The following is a 17355-nucleotide window of genomic DNA, read 5'->3' on the forward strand; positions in this document are numbered from 1 at the left end:
CATGAAATTCATGCACGGAGGGGGGTTGTCCCTCAGCCCAGCCTGTACCCTCTCCAATATGGGACCCCTTGAGGGATGTCCGACTGCCCGTTTAGGCCCGATCTCTGGGATCGGGCCTAAACGGGCAGTCGGACATCCCTCTCACAATCCAGGACTGCTGGCTCCCAACTGCTTGCCTGCCTGCCTTCCTGATTGCCCCTAACCGCTTCTGCCTGCCAGCCTGATCACCCCCTAACCACTCTGCTGCCAGCCTGTTTGCCCCCAACTTCCCTCCTCTGCCGGCCTGGTCATCCCTAACTGCCTTCTCCTGCAGGGTTGATCACCTCCAACTGCCCTCCCTTGCAGGCTTGGTCCCTCTCAACTGCCCTCCCTTGCAGGCAGGGTGCCTCCCAACTGCCCTCTCCTGCTGGCCATCTTGTGGTGGCCATCTTGTGTCCACATGGGGGCAGGATCTTTGACCACATGGGGGCAGCTATATTGTGTGTTGCAGTGATGATCAATCTGCATAGTACTCTTTTATTAGATAGGATAGAGGCCTGGTACAGGGGTGGGGGCCAGCTGGTTTGCCCTGAAGAGCGTCCCGGGTCAGGTGGGGGTTCCCTTGGGGTGTGGGGTGGCCTGAGCGAGGGGCCTGTGGTGGTTTGCAGGCCGGCCACGCCCCCTGGCAACCCAAGCAGAGGCCCTGGTATCTGGAATTTATTTTCCTTCTACAATTGAAACTTTGTAGCATGGAGCGGAGCCAAGCCTGGGGCTCCCTCCGAGGCCGCAGCCATTTGTGTTGGGGCTATAATTGAAACTTTGTTGCCTTAAGCGGGTGGGCCCGGCCAGGGTGTGCAGAAAGCTTTGCTTCCCCTGTTGCCGGCGGCAACCCTGGCCTGCTCTCTCAAGCTCCATTCTGCCGCCATTTGTTTGAATTTGTTTACCTTCTATAATTGAAACTTTATAGCTTGAGTGGAGGCTTAGGCCTGGCAAGGACAGGCAGAAAGCTTGGCTTCCTCTGTTACCTAGGAAACCTTGCTCTCTGTGGCTGTAGCCATCTTGGTTTGGGTTAATTTGCATATTCACTCTGATTGGATGATGGGCGTGGCTTGTGGGCGTGGCTTGTGGGTGTGTCAGAGGTATGGTCAATTTGCATATTTGTCTATTATTAGATAGGATTATAGGACACTTAAGTTGTTCTCTTGCAAGACTTTTATAAGATCCAGGAACTGGCTCTCCCCAAGGAGGCTGATACTATGGTGCTGATGAAATCTGAACATGTTCAAGGTTTCCTGCTTGGATGTTACACTTATTTCTCTGCTTAGTCAGTCAGTCACTGCAGGCTCAGCAGTTCTAAGCATGTGTAATTTCCACCACCAGCTACAGACCTTCACTACCTAGATAGATACTAGCTGCTGTCAGCATCCAGGCACACTAATGTGAGAAGGAATAGCCAAAGATTGCAACCTGTTTGGCAACCCCTGCATGCCATAGGGTCGTCAGAGTAAAGTAACCATGGCCTTCCATGTCCACAGCATTTTCAAGGTGGCTACTATGGACAAAGGGGACAGGCCAAAAGGACAGTCTTAAATCACAATGTAGAATAATACATTGGTTTTAAAAGCTATTGATTATATGACCCAGAAGGCTGAGAGGTTCAAAACAGAAAAGTGAGAAGCAGAGAAACATGATTATCTCCTGAGAACTAACTTGAATCCACTTTCTTCACTGAGAACAAAATGGAAAACAGGACAATTCAAGGCACTAACAATGATGGAGGGCAAGCAGAAGATATTTTTCCATTGATTTTTAGAGAGTGGAAAGGAGGGGGAGAAACAGAGAGAAACATCAATGTGAGAGAGACACACTGATTTGGTTGATTCCGCAACTGGTACATGCCCTTGATCAGAATTGAACCTGGGACTCTTCAGTCCATGGGTCAACACTCTAACCACTGAGCAAACCAGCTAAGGTATGATTCTTAAAGATTCAGTACAATCATCAGCTGACTGAACAAGAACTAGCCTGCTAAGAAGGAAGAATTAGAGCATCAGCAGGCATGATGGAGAATTTAATATCCTGCAAGTTCATCATTAAAGCTGCACCACGGAGCTGAGGACGAGCTCTCCCAGGGACACAGCTCATCTGTCAAGAGTTGCATCATCTGAACCCGCTACCAAAGAAGGGGATCATGCTGACAGGAAACATGTTCCCCAGATCTGCCGCAAAGTTTAAAGTCAGTTCAGTTTTTTTTTAAATTGTATTTAAACTGCAAATTAAGCTGTAGAAATAAATAGATCCAAACATGCACACTAACTCAATCAAAACAGGAGTTCATTTCTTGCTCATTGAACAGTCTAAGACAGGTGTTCCTGCTTGGTGGATGGTCCTGCACACAGGGACTCTGGGAGTGACCCAGGCTCATTTTGTCTTATCTCCACCAAGGCTCCTCATCATCTGCTTCCACCATGTAGTTACCTGTGCACTTGGCCCTTTAATGATTACAAGTAATGCAAAGCTGAATAGTGTATTTGAAAAAAATGAAGTCCACAGTTTGTTTCTCTGAATTAGGCACTCTGATTGATGTTATAGAATAGGAATCAGAAGACAAAGGGGATTAAAAGAAGTTTGGCAGAGGTAAGTAACCCAGAGAAGACAGATTTTTTAAACTCAAATTTAGAAATAGTCAGTTGACAGCTCACAAAACTTTTTTTTTTAAAATATATTTTATTGATTTTTTACAGAGAGGAAGAGAGAGGGATAGAGAGTTAGAAACATCGATCAGCTGCCTCTTGCACACCCCCTACTGGGGATGTGCCCGCAACCAAGGTATATGCCCTTGACCGGAATCGAACCTAGGACCCTTGAGTCCGCAGGCCGACGCTCTATCCACTGAGCCAAACCAGTTTCGGCAGCTCACAAAACTTTTTATGAGGCGCTTCCTTGTCATGGAAGACTCAAGCCTGAGCATTCTGAGTGAGGAACTTCAAGATCTCAAATGTGACCATGTCTTTTTTTTAATACAAAAACATCTTATTAGCAGAGCTATAGAGCTTGGACTTTTAAAATTTTTTATCTTAATTGTTGAAAGTATTATAGATGCCTCCCCTTTTCCCTCCATTGACCCCCCTCATCCCCTCTTCCTCCTATTTATCAAAATAATTATGGCTCAGTTATGATCTGTACCAATGCTCCTCAAGTGATCTATGGTGAAGAACCAGTTATTTTTTTCAATTTGCAAAGGAACATTTGTGTATGGTACTGTTCATGTAGTAAAAGATGTCATAAAAATGAATTACTAGAAAATTTAAATGAAAATGAAAAGTATATACAAAAATAGAAGCCCAATTTTTTATTATTAGGTTTAATAGATACAAAATTACTATGACAAATAGTTATAAAAGTCTCCAAATGCTAACTTTTGTTTTCTGTGATTATTTCATTTCAAACCAGTAATGGTTAGTGGACTAGAAAGGGTCCATGCATCATGCTTTGAGAAGCCCTCCTCCACACCAACGATTTTCAACCCGTGTGCTGCAAGCATTTTTTAAACATGCAATACCTGATTATTTAGTCAGGGGCACTGACCTGTTTTCCCTTAGATTGTCAAATTTTTTAAAATGGCAACAACCAACACAACAAAATCTGTTGTGAATGAATAAAAATTATACCCTTTTTTTGTCAGATTGGCAAAAAATATAGAAGGTATTTTTGGTGAGCTGTGGAATTTTAGTAATTAGTTTATATGTGCCATGAGGTGAAAAAGGTTGAAAATCACTGCTCTACGCCATTTCCAGCTCCTGAACTAATGCATGGAAGGCTCTTCCATCAGAGGAGAGTGAAGAAAGGATCAATATATAACAGTGAGCTGTTGTGTCTGAAACTGCAGTAAATGTTAGGACCTCCTCATTCCTGTGGTCTGGCTGGAGATAATTCCCTAAATATGTCCTTTGGCTGAATATTTAGTTCTGAACTGATAAAGTCATGATACATTTGGAATCTCCCATTTGGTAAGTAATTTTTAAGTCCTAAAGGTGCTGGTTGTATAACACATTCCCTTTTTCAACTGTAACTTACATATTTGTTTTCCATGCTTAAGAACCTTTTTTTTAAAAAAAATCAATGCTCATGAATTTAGTGCCATATGGAATGGTATAGAGCTGGAGCTTCATATTCTTGTTTTACTCCAAGTAGGGATTCCCCAGGTCCCCTTGGTTCTATGGTTCCCTAAACTAGGAGCTCTTGGCTTTTTAGGCCCTGGCTCCACCTTTGCCTTTGCATTGGAAGACTCCTTGCATCCATATCGGAGCTCTCCTGGAGATCATTTTAGTGGTTTCCCTTTCTCTAGGACTTCTGTCATGGCGGCAGCACCCTGGGATTTGCTTTATGATATGGACCATTCAGTGTGATCAGATTGGGTCAGGGCACCAGTACCCACCATTATGTTGTTGGACTAGAGGGAAATCCATTTCTTGACTGTCTATTCTCTCTTAAAAATGTGAATTTAATCACCCAGATTAAAAACCATCAATTTTTATGTAGTTTATTTAGTGGCACGATAACTTCATCTTACTGTTTATACATCAAGTAGTCATTTCTTTGAGCAGTACTGCTTCATGCAACAGCATAAAGGGGAGGGCAAAAGTAGGTTTACAGCTGTAATTCAAATAAATAATACAATAATTAATAAATAATAATGCAATAATAAACTGTAGGTTTGCAGTTGTGAGTACATGAAACAGTTTATTCTTGTATTATTATTTATTTGGGTTACAACTGTAAACCTACTTTTTTGCCCACCCCTGTTTCGCTCCTTAGAATACCTTTAAACATTAGTACAAATGCAGAAAAAATTAAACCATTTATTCACCTTCCAGGGTATAGTTCTTTGATTAGGTAAGTGTTATAGAAAAAGTCAGTTTAGGTTTAATATAGTAGAATTAGGACACAAGCAACATTTTAGAGCTACGTTCCCAGTGAAATGCCAGTGCGTACTGTTAATTTCATCACAATCTGAGTTCACTGACCTTCCTGACAGCGCTAGCTCAGCAGTCACACAGTAGCTGACCTCTTTTTCTAGTTCATTGCCATCCTTTTACTCCTTAAATTTGTTATAATTTTAAGAAATAAAATCTGCTAATGTAAAGATTAATGTTTACCAGTTACTACTCTGAAAGCATTTGTATGCCAATCAAGAGTGTGTGTGTGTAGTTTGCCAATCAAATGTGTGTGTCTATATATTTCTGTGTGTATATATATATATATCCAGAAACCTGGCACTTGCCCAGGGCTGGGGAGAGAGGACGAGAGCTACTAATTAGTAAAACTTGGAAAGGCTTAAGGCAAACTACAGACTTCCTGTCCAACCATCAGGCATCCTCCCTCTTCCAGGACTCATCCTGCCACTTCCATCCTGGACTCCACCTCCTCCATCTTCTTTCCCCTCTGGAACCGCATTCCCTTCATTATCCTGGACCTGTGGCTGCATAAAGGTCCAGAGCCTCGGGAGCTTCGTCATGTTCTTCTATCTCCTCCTGACCAAGGCGAAAACGCCTCTAAAGCATTTCTAACGAATCCACACATCTCCAATAACTGGAATTTTACTAATGAAAACCCACTTCTGACACTCATTACGTTAATTATAAAAATCTCTGGTATTAGAGATAAAAGCTAGCCAAGGCACCTGTAGCTGCCTCTGAAGTTTGGCATTTTGATTAATAACCACCACTAGCGTATGTATTTCCAATTAGAGCAACTGCCGCCTGCCTTAGGGTCTGGATGAAAACAAGCTGCAACCCATATTTGCACACATCATGTCTGCTGAAGTATCTTAAGCAAATTACAGGCCACATAACACCTTCCCTTGAAAAAATCAAGCTACTTGAAACGGGACATTTAGAAAGGCCTCTTCCTCATTTCCTGTTCACTTTTAACTCCTGGCTCTCCAGCTCCCATCCTTACCATTGTACTAAACCTGCTCCTGCCAAAGAGGCTTATGACCTAGAAGCAAAATCCAATTGCTAGGCCCTAGTTCCTGAAATATCAATATTCATTTCTATCATTTTAGGAGGAATTAAACATGTTTTAATCCTGTTTTTCCCTTACCATATATTACTGAAAAACCTTGATTCAGGCATGAAACAGGAGAGTCTGGTAATTAAGTAGAATATGCCATATTCATTACTCGGCACGTGAATTCTCACCTCCCATAAAGTGGTAAAAATAAAATTATTTCATTATCCCCAAGCTCTCCTGAAAATGCTCAGCCTGGCAACCCAAATATGTAAAAGCACTTGAAAATAATGATAACTAAATGCCTCTGGAAAACTATTTTCCCATACATATCATTTTTAACTTCTCTTCAAAGACTCCAGCTTAAATAAAGGAATTAGAAGAGGATGATATGCTCACAGGGGCATTTTTAGGCATGCAGTGGTTATCTGATACTACATCCTGTTCTGAAGCTGTCTAAATCTTAATTCAGTACAAACAGGAAGTGCACATTTTCTACTCAATGCATTTGCGCGCTTTCCCTCCCAAAGGATGGAAGGTTGGGCCGGCCTTGGTTTTCATTCAAGTCAGTAATGTGCATGTGCATAACATGTGGGGGATGCCACCAGCAATAACTGAAATTTTAGTTTGAGAAAAGATTCAATTACAGAGAAATAAGAACAGATTCAGAGTGGGTCTGGGGAGCTGCCAAAACATGAGTAAAAACATGTTAAAAAATTCTTTTCCACTCAGAATTTTGAGAGCGTCTCTGATTATCTTTGAAACAGCCCCACCGTTCCCGGAGAAAGCTGCAAGGAGCAGAAAGGACAGTTGCATAAGGAAAAGTCACCTTTTAGGAGGGAACGAGATTCAGCTTCTGAGTCACTTGACACTTCCGGTGCACCTGACAAGTCTGAGACATGATGCTTGGTGTTTCCTCAAACAGTCAAAGACTGATGTGTGCTGCTGTGTACTTTACTTGTATTTAATGATGTGAGCTCAGGGGCGGAAGAGAGAGAAAATGAGTAAGTGTACATATATTTTTCTTTTAAATGGTGGGTGTATATTTATATAAAAATGTGTACATTTATTGAAATAAATGTATATTCATTTAATAATTCCAATGATTCCACCCTTCATTTAATAAACAAGTAAATACTCCAGCAGAGACTAAACATGGGATGGGCTTAACAAAGTATAGAGGTCCCTCTCCCTTGGCTAGTCCCAGTTCCCAAATACCACTCATATTGTGAGCATCTGTGTACAAGGTGAGCCTGGCATTTAAAGAGAAGCATTTCTTCCTGTAAACACCAGCCACCTTCCCCTCATGTTCTCTACTAAAGGACTAGTAATTCATTCTAGGGCTGGAATTTAGCTGGTTGTGTTCAGCAGGCTGGACCAAGCAGAGTTTCCCCCTCACATTCTGTGTTTAGAGCCTAATCCCAATACAAAATGTTTCTCCACTGAACTCCCTTTAGTTGAATTCTCTCAAGAAATTTGTAAGGATTAACAGGTTAAGGGGAATGATAAATGTGGTATTCTCTGTCTATGGTAATAGCCTTCCCTGGTTTGGGGGAACCATGCCACTCTGACTTCAACCTCACAGCTCCAGTGAGGACCTATCAGGTCAGAGTTTCCTCTGTCCTTGACCACAAGGGAGGTCTCAGGACTCAGAACGACCTGTTAACCTGGTCACCATGACTGGTCCAGGGGATCACCCATAGGACTCAATTGAGGCCCCTCAGTGTTCTCCCCTTGAATTTTTCTGCTGGAATTAATAGGAAAGAGCCTTTCTTATCTTTGTGATTAAGTTCCGTAAAAATGTTACCTTCAAGTGTCAGCCCACCATGTCCCTGGCTAATAAAGATGTCTGAAAATATAAAACTAATACAGTTGACCCTTGAACAACACAGGGGTTTAGGGATGTAAGCCCCCCAAATAGTCAAAAATCCACATATAACTTTTGACTCTCCAAAAACATAACTACTAAATGCCTACTGTTAACGGATAGCATAAACTGTCCATTAACACATACTCTGTATGTTGTATTATTACATACTGTATTCTTGCCATAAAGTAAGCTAGAGAAAAGAAAATGTTACCAAGAAAACCATAAGGAAGAGAAAATACATTTATTAAAAAGAAACCCACATATAAGTGGACCTGCACAGTTCAAACCCCTGTTCAAGAGTCAACTGTACTCAGAGAGGAACTGAGATGTGAGTTGGAGTCCTGCCAGGATCCCGGCCCCTGCATCCAAGCTCCTAGAGGCCAGGTCCTACCCAAGGCCTGTGTTGTTTGTTTTTCATTCTTTATTTCAGAATCCTAATTATCGCCTCTTTTGTCTTGGGTAAGTTAGTGTCTTCCAGGGATGAGGCAGTGTTGTCTGTTTCACGAGTGAGGGCAACGTAGCTCACAGGTTAAATGACTCGACGTTCCCAAAGCTGGTAAAGACAGAACCCGCCAGCTGCTAGAACCAAGTCTGACTGAGGTACAACACCAGGGTTCATAAGGCTGAGCCTTCATGGGTAGTAGAGGTTTTGTGGCATAAGTTTGTTTGTTTGTTTGTTTGTTTGTTTGTTTTAAGTGAGAGCAACTCCTTTTCTATATAGGCACTGGCAGAAAGTTGTCTTGGATGACCATTTTGGGGAAAAGTCAGTAAAACTGATGTCACCTCCATCATGTCAATGAATAGCAATAAACACTTTTCCTGGAGGAAAATAAAACAGAAACTTTGGGGATCCAGGAGGCCCAACTTTGTAAAATCTGTTCAATTTACAAAAGGAGCCCAATGCTTTTTGGAGAGAAAGAAATTGAGACCCGCTACTTGCTCTCAGAGATTCAAGTTTAGGAATGACCCAGGCCAGTGGTCGGCAAACAGCGGCTCGCGAGCCACATGCGGCTCTTTGGCCCCTTGAGTGTGGCTCTTCCACAAAATACCACGGCCTGGGCGAGTCTATTTTGAAGAAGTGGCGTTGGAAGAAGTTTAAGTTTAAAAAATGTGGCTCTCAAAAGAAATTTCAATCGTTGTACTGTTGATATTTGGCTCTGTTGAATAATGAGTTTGCCGACCACTGACCCAGGCCTAAACTCTGGTCAGCAGGCTTTTATGTTGTTTAATGACGAGCAATTTCGACTTCCGCTGGGACTAATTAGATGTATTGTCTCAGCATTCCCTCACTAAGCGGAGGCGAAAGCGCAGCCCCTCTCACTGCACAGAGGCGATGAGCACCTCGGGGAAGGGCCTCACGCCTTCCTTAGGATCGGGAATGCCACCCACGGACATCATTCCTCCTGGATCTGCCATTTTTAGGGAGCTGCCCAAGCACCTCGGTCAGTACAAGGGGCCTAATGAAAACAACAGACAGCAGTTTATTGAGTCCTTCCATGTGTCTGCCTTGGACATGAATGTACATTACAACTGTATCTACATAGCATCCCTGTCACTCTATCCTTCTCATTCCTTTGACCACGCTTTATATTTCTTCATAGCATGCACCACTGCTGAATTATATTACACATGTGTTTTATTTGTTGTTACCTGACTCCTTGTAATGGAAAAACCAGTTTTTATCTCCTGTATGTCTTCTTTACTTTCACACAGAACATTCACTTCTGACTATCTCAGTCACCAAATGTGTGTGTGGGTTCCTCCCTCCCCTCCTCCCCTGCAAGCAATTCTCTGTGACACCAACTGGTTGTTCTACAATCTAACTCAATTCTGACAGGACCTGGAGATGACATCAGATTAGAGTGCCCCCCCCTCCCCCACCCCATGTCAGGTCAACAATCCCAAGTAGTAGGTCCCCAGGTTACTCACAATTTCTGTCCAATTTGGCTACAGAGGTTCCCATGACCTCCTCCCCCTTGGATTCTATTATTTGCCAGAACAGCTCAAAGTACAAAGGGAAGCACTTGCTTACATTTATGCGTGTATTATAAAAGGATATGATGTAGGATACAGGTGAACATGCAGATGGAAGAGCCGCACGGGGTGAGGTCTGTGGGAGGGTGTGTGGGAAGGGTAAGGAGCTTCCCTGCCTGCTCCAGGTACACCCCTCTCCCAGCACCTCCACTTGTTCACTATCAGGACACTCTCCAAACCTCTTCCATTTGGGTTTTCATGGAGGCTTCATTACAGGGGCAGGATTGACTAAATCACTGACCACCAATGATTAAAATCTTCAGCCCCACCCTAGCTGGTTTGGTTCAGCAGATAGAGCATCAGCCTGTGGCCTAAAGGGTTCTGGGTTCGATTCCGGTCAAGAGCACATGCCTGGGTTGCAGGCTCGATCCCCAGTAGGGAGCGTGCAGGAGGCAGCCACTCAATGATTCTCATCATTGATGTTTCTATCTCTCTCTCCCTCTCCCTTCCTCTCTGAAATCAATAAAAAAATATATATATTAAAAAAAATCTTCAGCCCCTATCCTCTCCCCCAAGGTGGGTGAGGGAGGGACTGAAAGTTCCAACCCCCTAATGGAATCAATCATTGGCTCCACAAGCAGCCATCCCCTATTCTTAGGTGCTTTCCAAAGTCACCTCATTAACATGACAAAAGACATTTATGGCTCTCATCACTTAGGAAATTTCAAGGGTTTCAGGAGCTCTGTGCCAGAAACTGGACGAATACCAAACATGTATTTCTTATTATAAATCACAATATCACACTCCCAAACTAAAATGAGCTCCAAGAGGCGAGAGCTCTGTGTTGCTAACCCCCATACCCAGACTGCCAGCAGACGGTGTATTTTTAGTTAAATTCATCAAATGAATGATGGTACTATGTGAGTCCATCATAAGAACCCTATGTAATAAGTTTTTAATAGGTTAAGTAATTAACACAAGACAACATTGCTAGCAAGTAGCAGAATCAAGATATGGATTAAGTTGTGTCTGACTCCAAAGCCTTCACTTGGAGCCACTAAGTTATACTGGCTGGGTGCCTTGAAGGATTTATCGAGTAAATAGCAGGAAACAAAGAGAGAGGACTTTGCCCACTTCACATCTCTGGCCAGGGCTTGGCCTTGCCACTAGTATCTGTTAAAGCACAGGTTTTAACGTTAAATCCGAATTCCATACCTGAGCTTCTCGTTCCCCACCTGGTGACCTCAAGGTCACCTAACTTCTCACAATCTCAGTTTCTTCATCTGCTATCTCCTAATGATGGCAAAGAATTTAGAACAGTTGCTGACTCGACAAATTCTGCACCAATGGTAGCAGTGACCCAATGAGAGAGATTGGTTGTAACACAAGGAAGCACCCTGGCTCCTCTAGGCTGGCTTGCAGCCAGTGTTTTTGGTCAATCGTTTGCAGAGTAACACAGTTCACTCACATTCTATCCTCTTTCAAAGCCCTTCTCGTTCCCTGCCCATGCCTCTACATGTGTGGAGATCCCAGATGCAATGCTGGAAAAGGCTTTGCTTGCATTGAACATAGGATCTGATCACATAGGCCCAGTGGAAGGACACACGCCCTGCGATGGATTACTGGGCCTGTGCATATTTGTTTTGTAAAGGAGCACCAGCCCTCTGTTCTGCCAACACAACAGGGTTTAAAATGTGTTCTCCAAATTTGAGGCTTGTGATATTGGAGTTAATTGCCCAGGGCTATCACTATGAGCTGAGAGATGCACATAAAACGTCTGACAATTCGTTGGGGAGGCTCTTCCTGCTGTCCTTAGATACTTTTAATAGAAGAGGTGACCATTGGCGTGGCTATTTTCTCTAGTTATGTGTCTGTGCTAATTTTTAATCGTAAAGATCTCCTTTTAATATCAAGAAATATTATATAACACCAGCTTTCCCCCAAAGCAACTGTCCATTGACGGAGGAGATACCTTATGAAAAACAGTTACAGTGACTTAACTACAGACTTCTAAATGAATTGGAGTTGTATAAATCACTTTGACATCTACAGACATTTGGAAGATGGTAGTGCATTTACGTGTATGACATCTTAGCTTTTCAGTAAATAGCCATCTGGGAAGCCGAGAACCCCTTGCATTAACTTCCTGGCGCCTCAGAGACCGGCATCCTACAGGCTGGGAACCAATGTCTAAAGCTATTTAATTGAGAATTTGGAGAAGAAAATACCACATAGTTAATTTGAACTTCATCTCTCTGAATGGTCTATAATTCTACTAATGACTTGCTGAATTTAAAAATTAAAATAATAATAGGTTAACCGTAAATAGAATTTTGTTTTGAAACAGGAAAAACACAAATTTCTAGTTGCTTTAGAGTCTAATTTTTAACTACGTAGACTAATCTAAGTCTTGGCAGGATAATAAACATAATTTGAAACCACGAAGGTATACCCTCAAAGAACAATGTGTATAATGCTTGAATTATGTTCACACTGATCAGGGGAAAGGCTAAGGGGATTTGTTTATTAAAATTATTGAACAGGAAAGTGCTTTCAACCACACTATAAAAGGCAATTTGCAATTGCTGTTCTACTTTTCCTCTACTTTCCATTCCTATTTTAATGTACAGGCAGTCTGTAGCAAAACCAGCATTTGCATCTCATGAGTTTCTTATGTTTTTACCAAAAAAAAAAAAAAAAAAAATGCCATCATGTAACAAATTGCTCTAAGTTTAAGAGAATTACGTCCTCTTTCTGGTCTCCTTTCTTCCACTAATCTTTAAGGGAGTTTCAGATTTACATAGAATGAGAAGCAAATTATTTGCCTTCTATCCCTAAACGATCAAGCAGGTGACACTGGTGCTATTTTAAAGATTCTGGGGATGAAATGCGTATTTATGCTACATTGTGAGTGAAGCCTTACAAAAATGAAGCCTTTTTTAGGCAAATCAGTGTTTTTTAAATGGATTGAAATAAAAGGTATGTACTTTAATCATTTTGGACTAATTTAGCTCTGGACTATTTAACAATGAATTTATTAATACATAAAATAGAACTGTTTAAAATAAAACCATCATTTTGGAACTTAAATACCCAAGAATTATAGAATATAGAAGCACTCAAAAATGATGATTTTTTTTTCATGGACTTGGGGATGAAAATGCTACTGTGGTGTGTTTTTCTTTGTATTTTGTTTTTTGAATTCTAGACTTTTTAAAAGAATTTTTTTTTAAGTTAAAAGTCTAAAGAAAAAATTTCACAAATGAACATGTAAATAAAATAGCATGTGAAAGCACTTTGTAAATTAAAAAGTAATGCTGAACCCATACCCTTTAATATTTTAACTAAAAACCTGTTTCACAAATATTTCACAATATTTTATTTTTTGTTTTTAATAACAGCTTTATTGAGATATAATTCACATACTATAAAATCCATTTTAAAATGTACAATTCAGTGGTTTTTATCATATTCAGAGTTGTACAATCTAACAATTACCATTATCTAATTTTAGGATCTTATCTTTTTCTTTCTTTTTAAAAAGACATGCTCAGCCCTAGCTGGTTTGGCACAGTGGATAGAGCCTGGACCTGCGGATTGAAAGGTCTAAGGTTCGGTTCTACCTCACTTGCTGGCTCCTACCCAGCCTGGCCCTGGTCCCGGCTTGGGCAGGAGGCAACCAATTGATGTGTTTCTCTCACATCCATTATTTCTGTGTTTCCCTCTCTTTTCCACTCTCTCTAAAAATCAATAGGAAAATATCCTCGGGTGAGGATTAAAAAAAAAAAGAGGGAGGGAGGGGGAAAAAAAGAGAAGGGGGGGGGGAAAGGTGGGTAATCTGGTCAGAAGGTCAAATCTTCAAAGTGCACGCTGCTCCTCCCAGGGGTAGGGACTGAACGTTCTCGAGCATCTCCAGGAAGGCCTGTGGGGAAGGTGCCTCCACATTCCGGAAGGTGTCCTGGACTCTGCTGTACAGGAGGAAGCATTTCAGGTCCAGACAGAGGAACCCGAAGTGGTTCTCATCGAACAGGAAGACGATTCCAGGGAAGCGCTGGGTGTAGGCGAAGCCATAGAAGGTAACCATGTCCACGCCATAGAAACACATCCTGTAGGTTCGGGGGCAGTTCTGGTCGCTGGAGCGCACGCCCGCAGGCAGAACAAAGCTGTGGGCGGGCTGCTCCTCCAAAGCTGCAGCCCCGGAGCCCCCGATGCTGGGCTGGGCAGGGCCCTGCCAGCCGTGGCCCTCGCTGTCCTCGGGCCTGTCTTCTTCCTCCTGCTGCTCCTGGACCACCTGCTCGTGCATCGCCCGGACGATGCGGGAGAGCACGTTGAAGTTGCGGAGGATCTTGACATTTGGCAGCTGGATGCGGTGCCTGAGGTGGATCTCTAACGTCTCCTTCCAGGCAGGGATGCCGGGGTCTCCCGTGATCTTCGTGGCCCTGGCGTACTTCCCCTGGAAGCTGAGCATGGCAATCTTTAGGCTGCCGGCTTCGCTGGTGCCTTTGAAGAGGCCTGGCCGGATGAGGTCGTCTGGGTGGCTGGGAGGGAGGTAGAGGCGGCGGTAGGTCAGGCAGTCAGAATGATGGTAGCTTAACAGTCTGTCCTCCAGCCCCCTTTCTGCCCTCACCCAATTTGGAAAATTCGTTCCGCTACACCCAGACATCCTGCGGTGGTCTATCCGGTTGCACTGGGTGGTGAACTGATCCTTCTGCACCTGGATGTGAAGGCTGTGGGACCTACTGCTGCAGCCTGCCCTGCACTCCGCCGTGGCCGACTTCCTCTCCGTCAGGCGGATTCTAAACGAGGGCTTCAGTTGCATCCGGCCGTCCACACGGCGGTTATGGGGAGGCAGGTACTTCCAACCAGTAATGCCCAGGCCGTCCACCGCGACCTTCAGCAGTTCTCTATAGGGCTCAGTATCTAGCTGCCACAACCCCAAAAGGTGTCTGTGTGGGTGGAGCAGCTGCGTATAGACTTCTCGGCAAGACACACCCATCACCTCCAGGTCCTGCAAGTTTTCACCAAGGCCGTACTCCTCCCGGCAGCGCCGTCTCCAGATGCTGTCGGTGTGCAGGAGGCTGTGGAATCTGGTGCAGGCCTGCGCCAGGCTGGGCAGGTCGGTGCCGGGGAGCGAGGCGAAGATCTCCACCAGCAGCTCCACCGGCAGGTCCTGCAGCGAGCAGCGCGGGGGCGGCGGGGGCGGCCTGGGGCTCGCGATCCCTCCACTCCCCGCACAGCACCGCGCCGCCGCGTCCGCCTCCACGTGCTTCTCTGCCGGGGCCGGGGCCGCCGTCTCAGCTGGGCCCTGGCGCTGCTGACGACACAGGCATCCCCGCGAAGAGCACGCGGCGCTGAGGCAAGCGCACCGCTCCATGTCTCGTCCTGTAACAGCCAACCGTATCCTGAACCTCTGAAGTCGGGCTTTAAACTGGCACGTCCCGCCCAAGAGTCCAGCCACGCCCCCCAGGGCCTAGCCACGCCCCCTCGGGGAGGAGCCAATTGTAGGACTTTAGTCGCCTCCCTTTCCCAGTGCCCCCTCCCGGTCCTCCCACCCTAGCCCTAGCCCCAGGCAGTCACTAATCTGCGTTCCGTAAGGATATGCCTCCAGGGGAATGCCTATCTGGGGACATTTCACATAAATGCAGTCATACTATCTGGTCTTTTGTGACTGGCTTCTTTCACTTAGCGTAACATTTTCAAGTTTTATGTATGTTATATTCTAGTGTATGGGCATACCACATTTTGCTTACCCATTCATCAGTTGGTGAATTGTGGGTTGTTTCCAGTTTGAGGCTCTTATGAATAACGCTGCTAGGAACGTTGTGTACACGTTTTTGTGTGAACATGTTTCCATTTCTTTTGGGTATGTACCTAGAAGTGGAACTTCTGGGTCATATGGTAACTCTATGCTTAGCATGTGGAGGAACTGCCAAAAACGTTTTCCAACGTGGCCCCACTATTTTACATTTCCACCAGCAATGCACAAGGGATCCGATTTTTAAACATTCTCATGAATGCTTTTTACAAATATATATTATAGCCATCCTCCTGAGTGTTGAGTGGTATTTTATTATAATTTAGAGCAGAGTTCTTGACTGTAGATTGACTTGACCTTGAACTCCATAAGGGAAATCTCTTCTAGCCTCAGCCTTCACCCAGCCTCTGCCAAATCTCTCAGGCCCCTGGTAGGAATGGGCTCCTACATATGAGCAAGGATGGACTCGAGTTCTTCACTTTCAGTTGACCTTAGTTCACATTCAAATGACTAACCTTGCTAGTTCCTTGGGTGAATGGATGCCTTCAAAAAGAAAAGTTCAGCCCTGGCTGGTTTAGCTCGGTGGATAGAGCATCGGCCTTCGGACTGAAGGGTCACAGGTTTGATTCCGGTCAAGGGCACATGCCCGGGTTTCGGGCTCGATCCCCAGTGGGGGGCATGCAGGAAGCAGCCAATCAATGATTCTCTCTCATCATTGATGCTTCTATCTCCCTCTCCATCTTCCCTCCTCTCAAATCAATAAAAATATATTTTAAAAAAGAGAAAAGCTCACAGGATCTGCCCACTATGAACATAATTTTCCTATGGGCTGAGACTGGCCCTGCCCATTCAGACAGGCTTCCATTCTCATATTGAGAGCAGCTAGATTCCTTCTCTTCACTTTTCTGGATTCCTACCAGAGAAATACTCTCACCTTTAGAGGGTCCTCTTAGTGCCCTGGGAGGAATTTGATTTGCCTTTTGTCAGGAATAGACATTTAGGGTGGTTTATTTGATAGAGGGGTGTAAATTCCACATGCCACAGACATTGACTTCGATCATTTAAACACTAAAATATTCTCAGTCCCTCTGAAGCAGGAATTTTAGGAGAACATAAGCAGGCTTAGGGATTTTTTAGAATTGGGATCCATGGAAAGCATGGGGCTCCAGACTGGGAGAAGGTACATTTTCATAACATGAAAGCCAGGTGCAGTCACATCTCCATAACACAAGGAAGCCAGGTGCAGTTATATTTCCATAAGACAAGGGAACTGGAAGTAGCCAAGAAAGGTCACATTTACAAAATAAAGAGAAGGAAGCCCTTCATTCAGAAGGAAGGAGTGGGGGAAGAACCTCACATGTCCCATGTGAGGTTCGACCTTTGAGCCCAGGAGTTACTATAGTAACCAACTCAAGGGGAATAGTGACCAATCAGAGGGGATATCAAGGTACCAGGATTTGCAGCCTTTATAAGCTGTAGGGAAGAGGGACTCAGTGGGACCCTTCTCCCCCTCCCCACTTGGGAGTCCATTCTGTGGGACTCTTCCCCCTCCCTACGTGGGAGACTGTACTTATTCTTCAATAAATCTCCACCTTTGTTGATATAACACTTTCTGCCCGTGGATTCATTCTTCAATTCCAGCAGACAAAGAATCTAGGTTCCAGTCCAAAAATTTGGTATCACCTCCTCTGAAGAATAGCCCTATGTTATTATTGGTATGTGACTGGGTAATGGGTGTCAAGACTCTTCGTTTAGGAGCCTGTAT

The 17355-nt window shown here is 44.0% G+C and overlaps 1 protein-coding gene across 1 annotated transcript; it reads right to left on the bottom strand.

Annotated features, from left to right (window-relative positions):
- Positions 1-13685: 13685 nt before the first annotated feature.
- Positions 13686-15224, bottom strand: LOC307105705 (F-box only protein 31-like; the record flags this gene model as incomplete). The annotated part of the gene is made up of 1 exon (XM_079781613.1): positions 13686-15224. The coding sequence occupies exon 1, from the start codon at positions 15207-15209 to the stop codon at positions 13686-13688; it is 1524 nt and encodes a 507-aa protein (XP_079637739.1). The 5' UTR covers positions 15210-15224.
- Between the last annotated feature and the right edge of the window lie 2131 nt (positions 15225-17355).

Source organism: Cnephaeus nilssonii (genome assembly GCF_951640355.1).
Source record: "Cnephaeus nilssonii genome assembly, chromosome: 9".
NCBI classification, from domain to species: Eukaryota; Metazoa; Chordata; class Mammalia; order Chiroptera; family Vespertilionidae; genus Cnephaeus; species Cnephaeus nilssonii.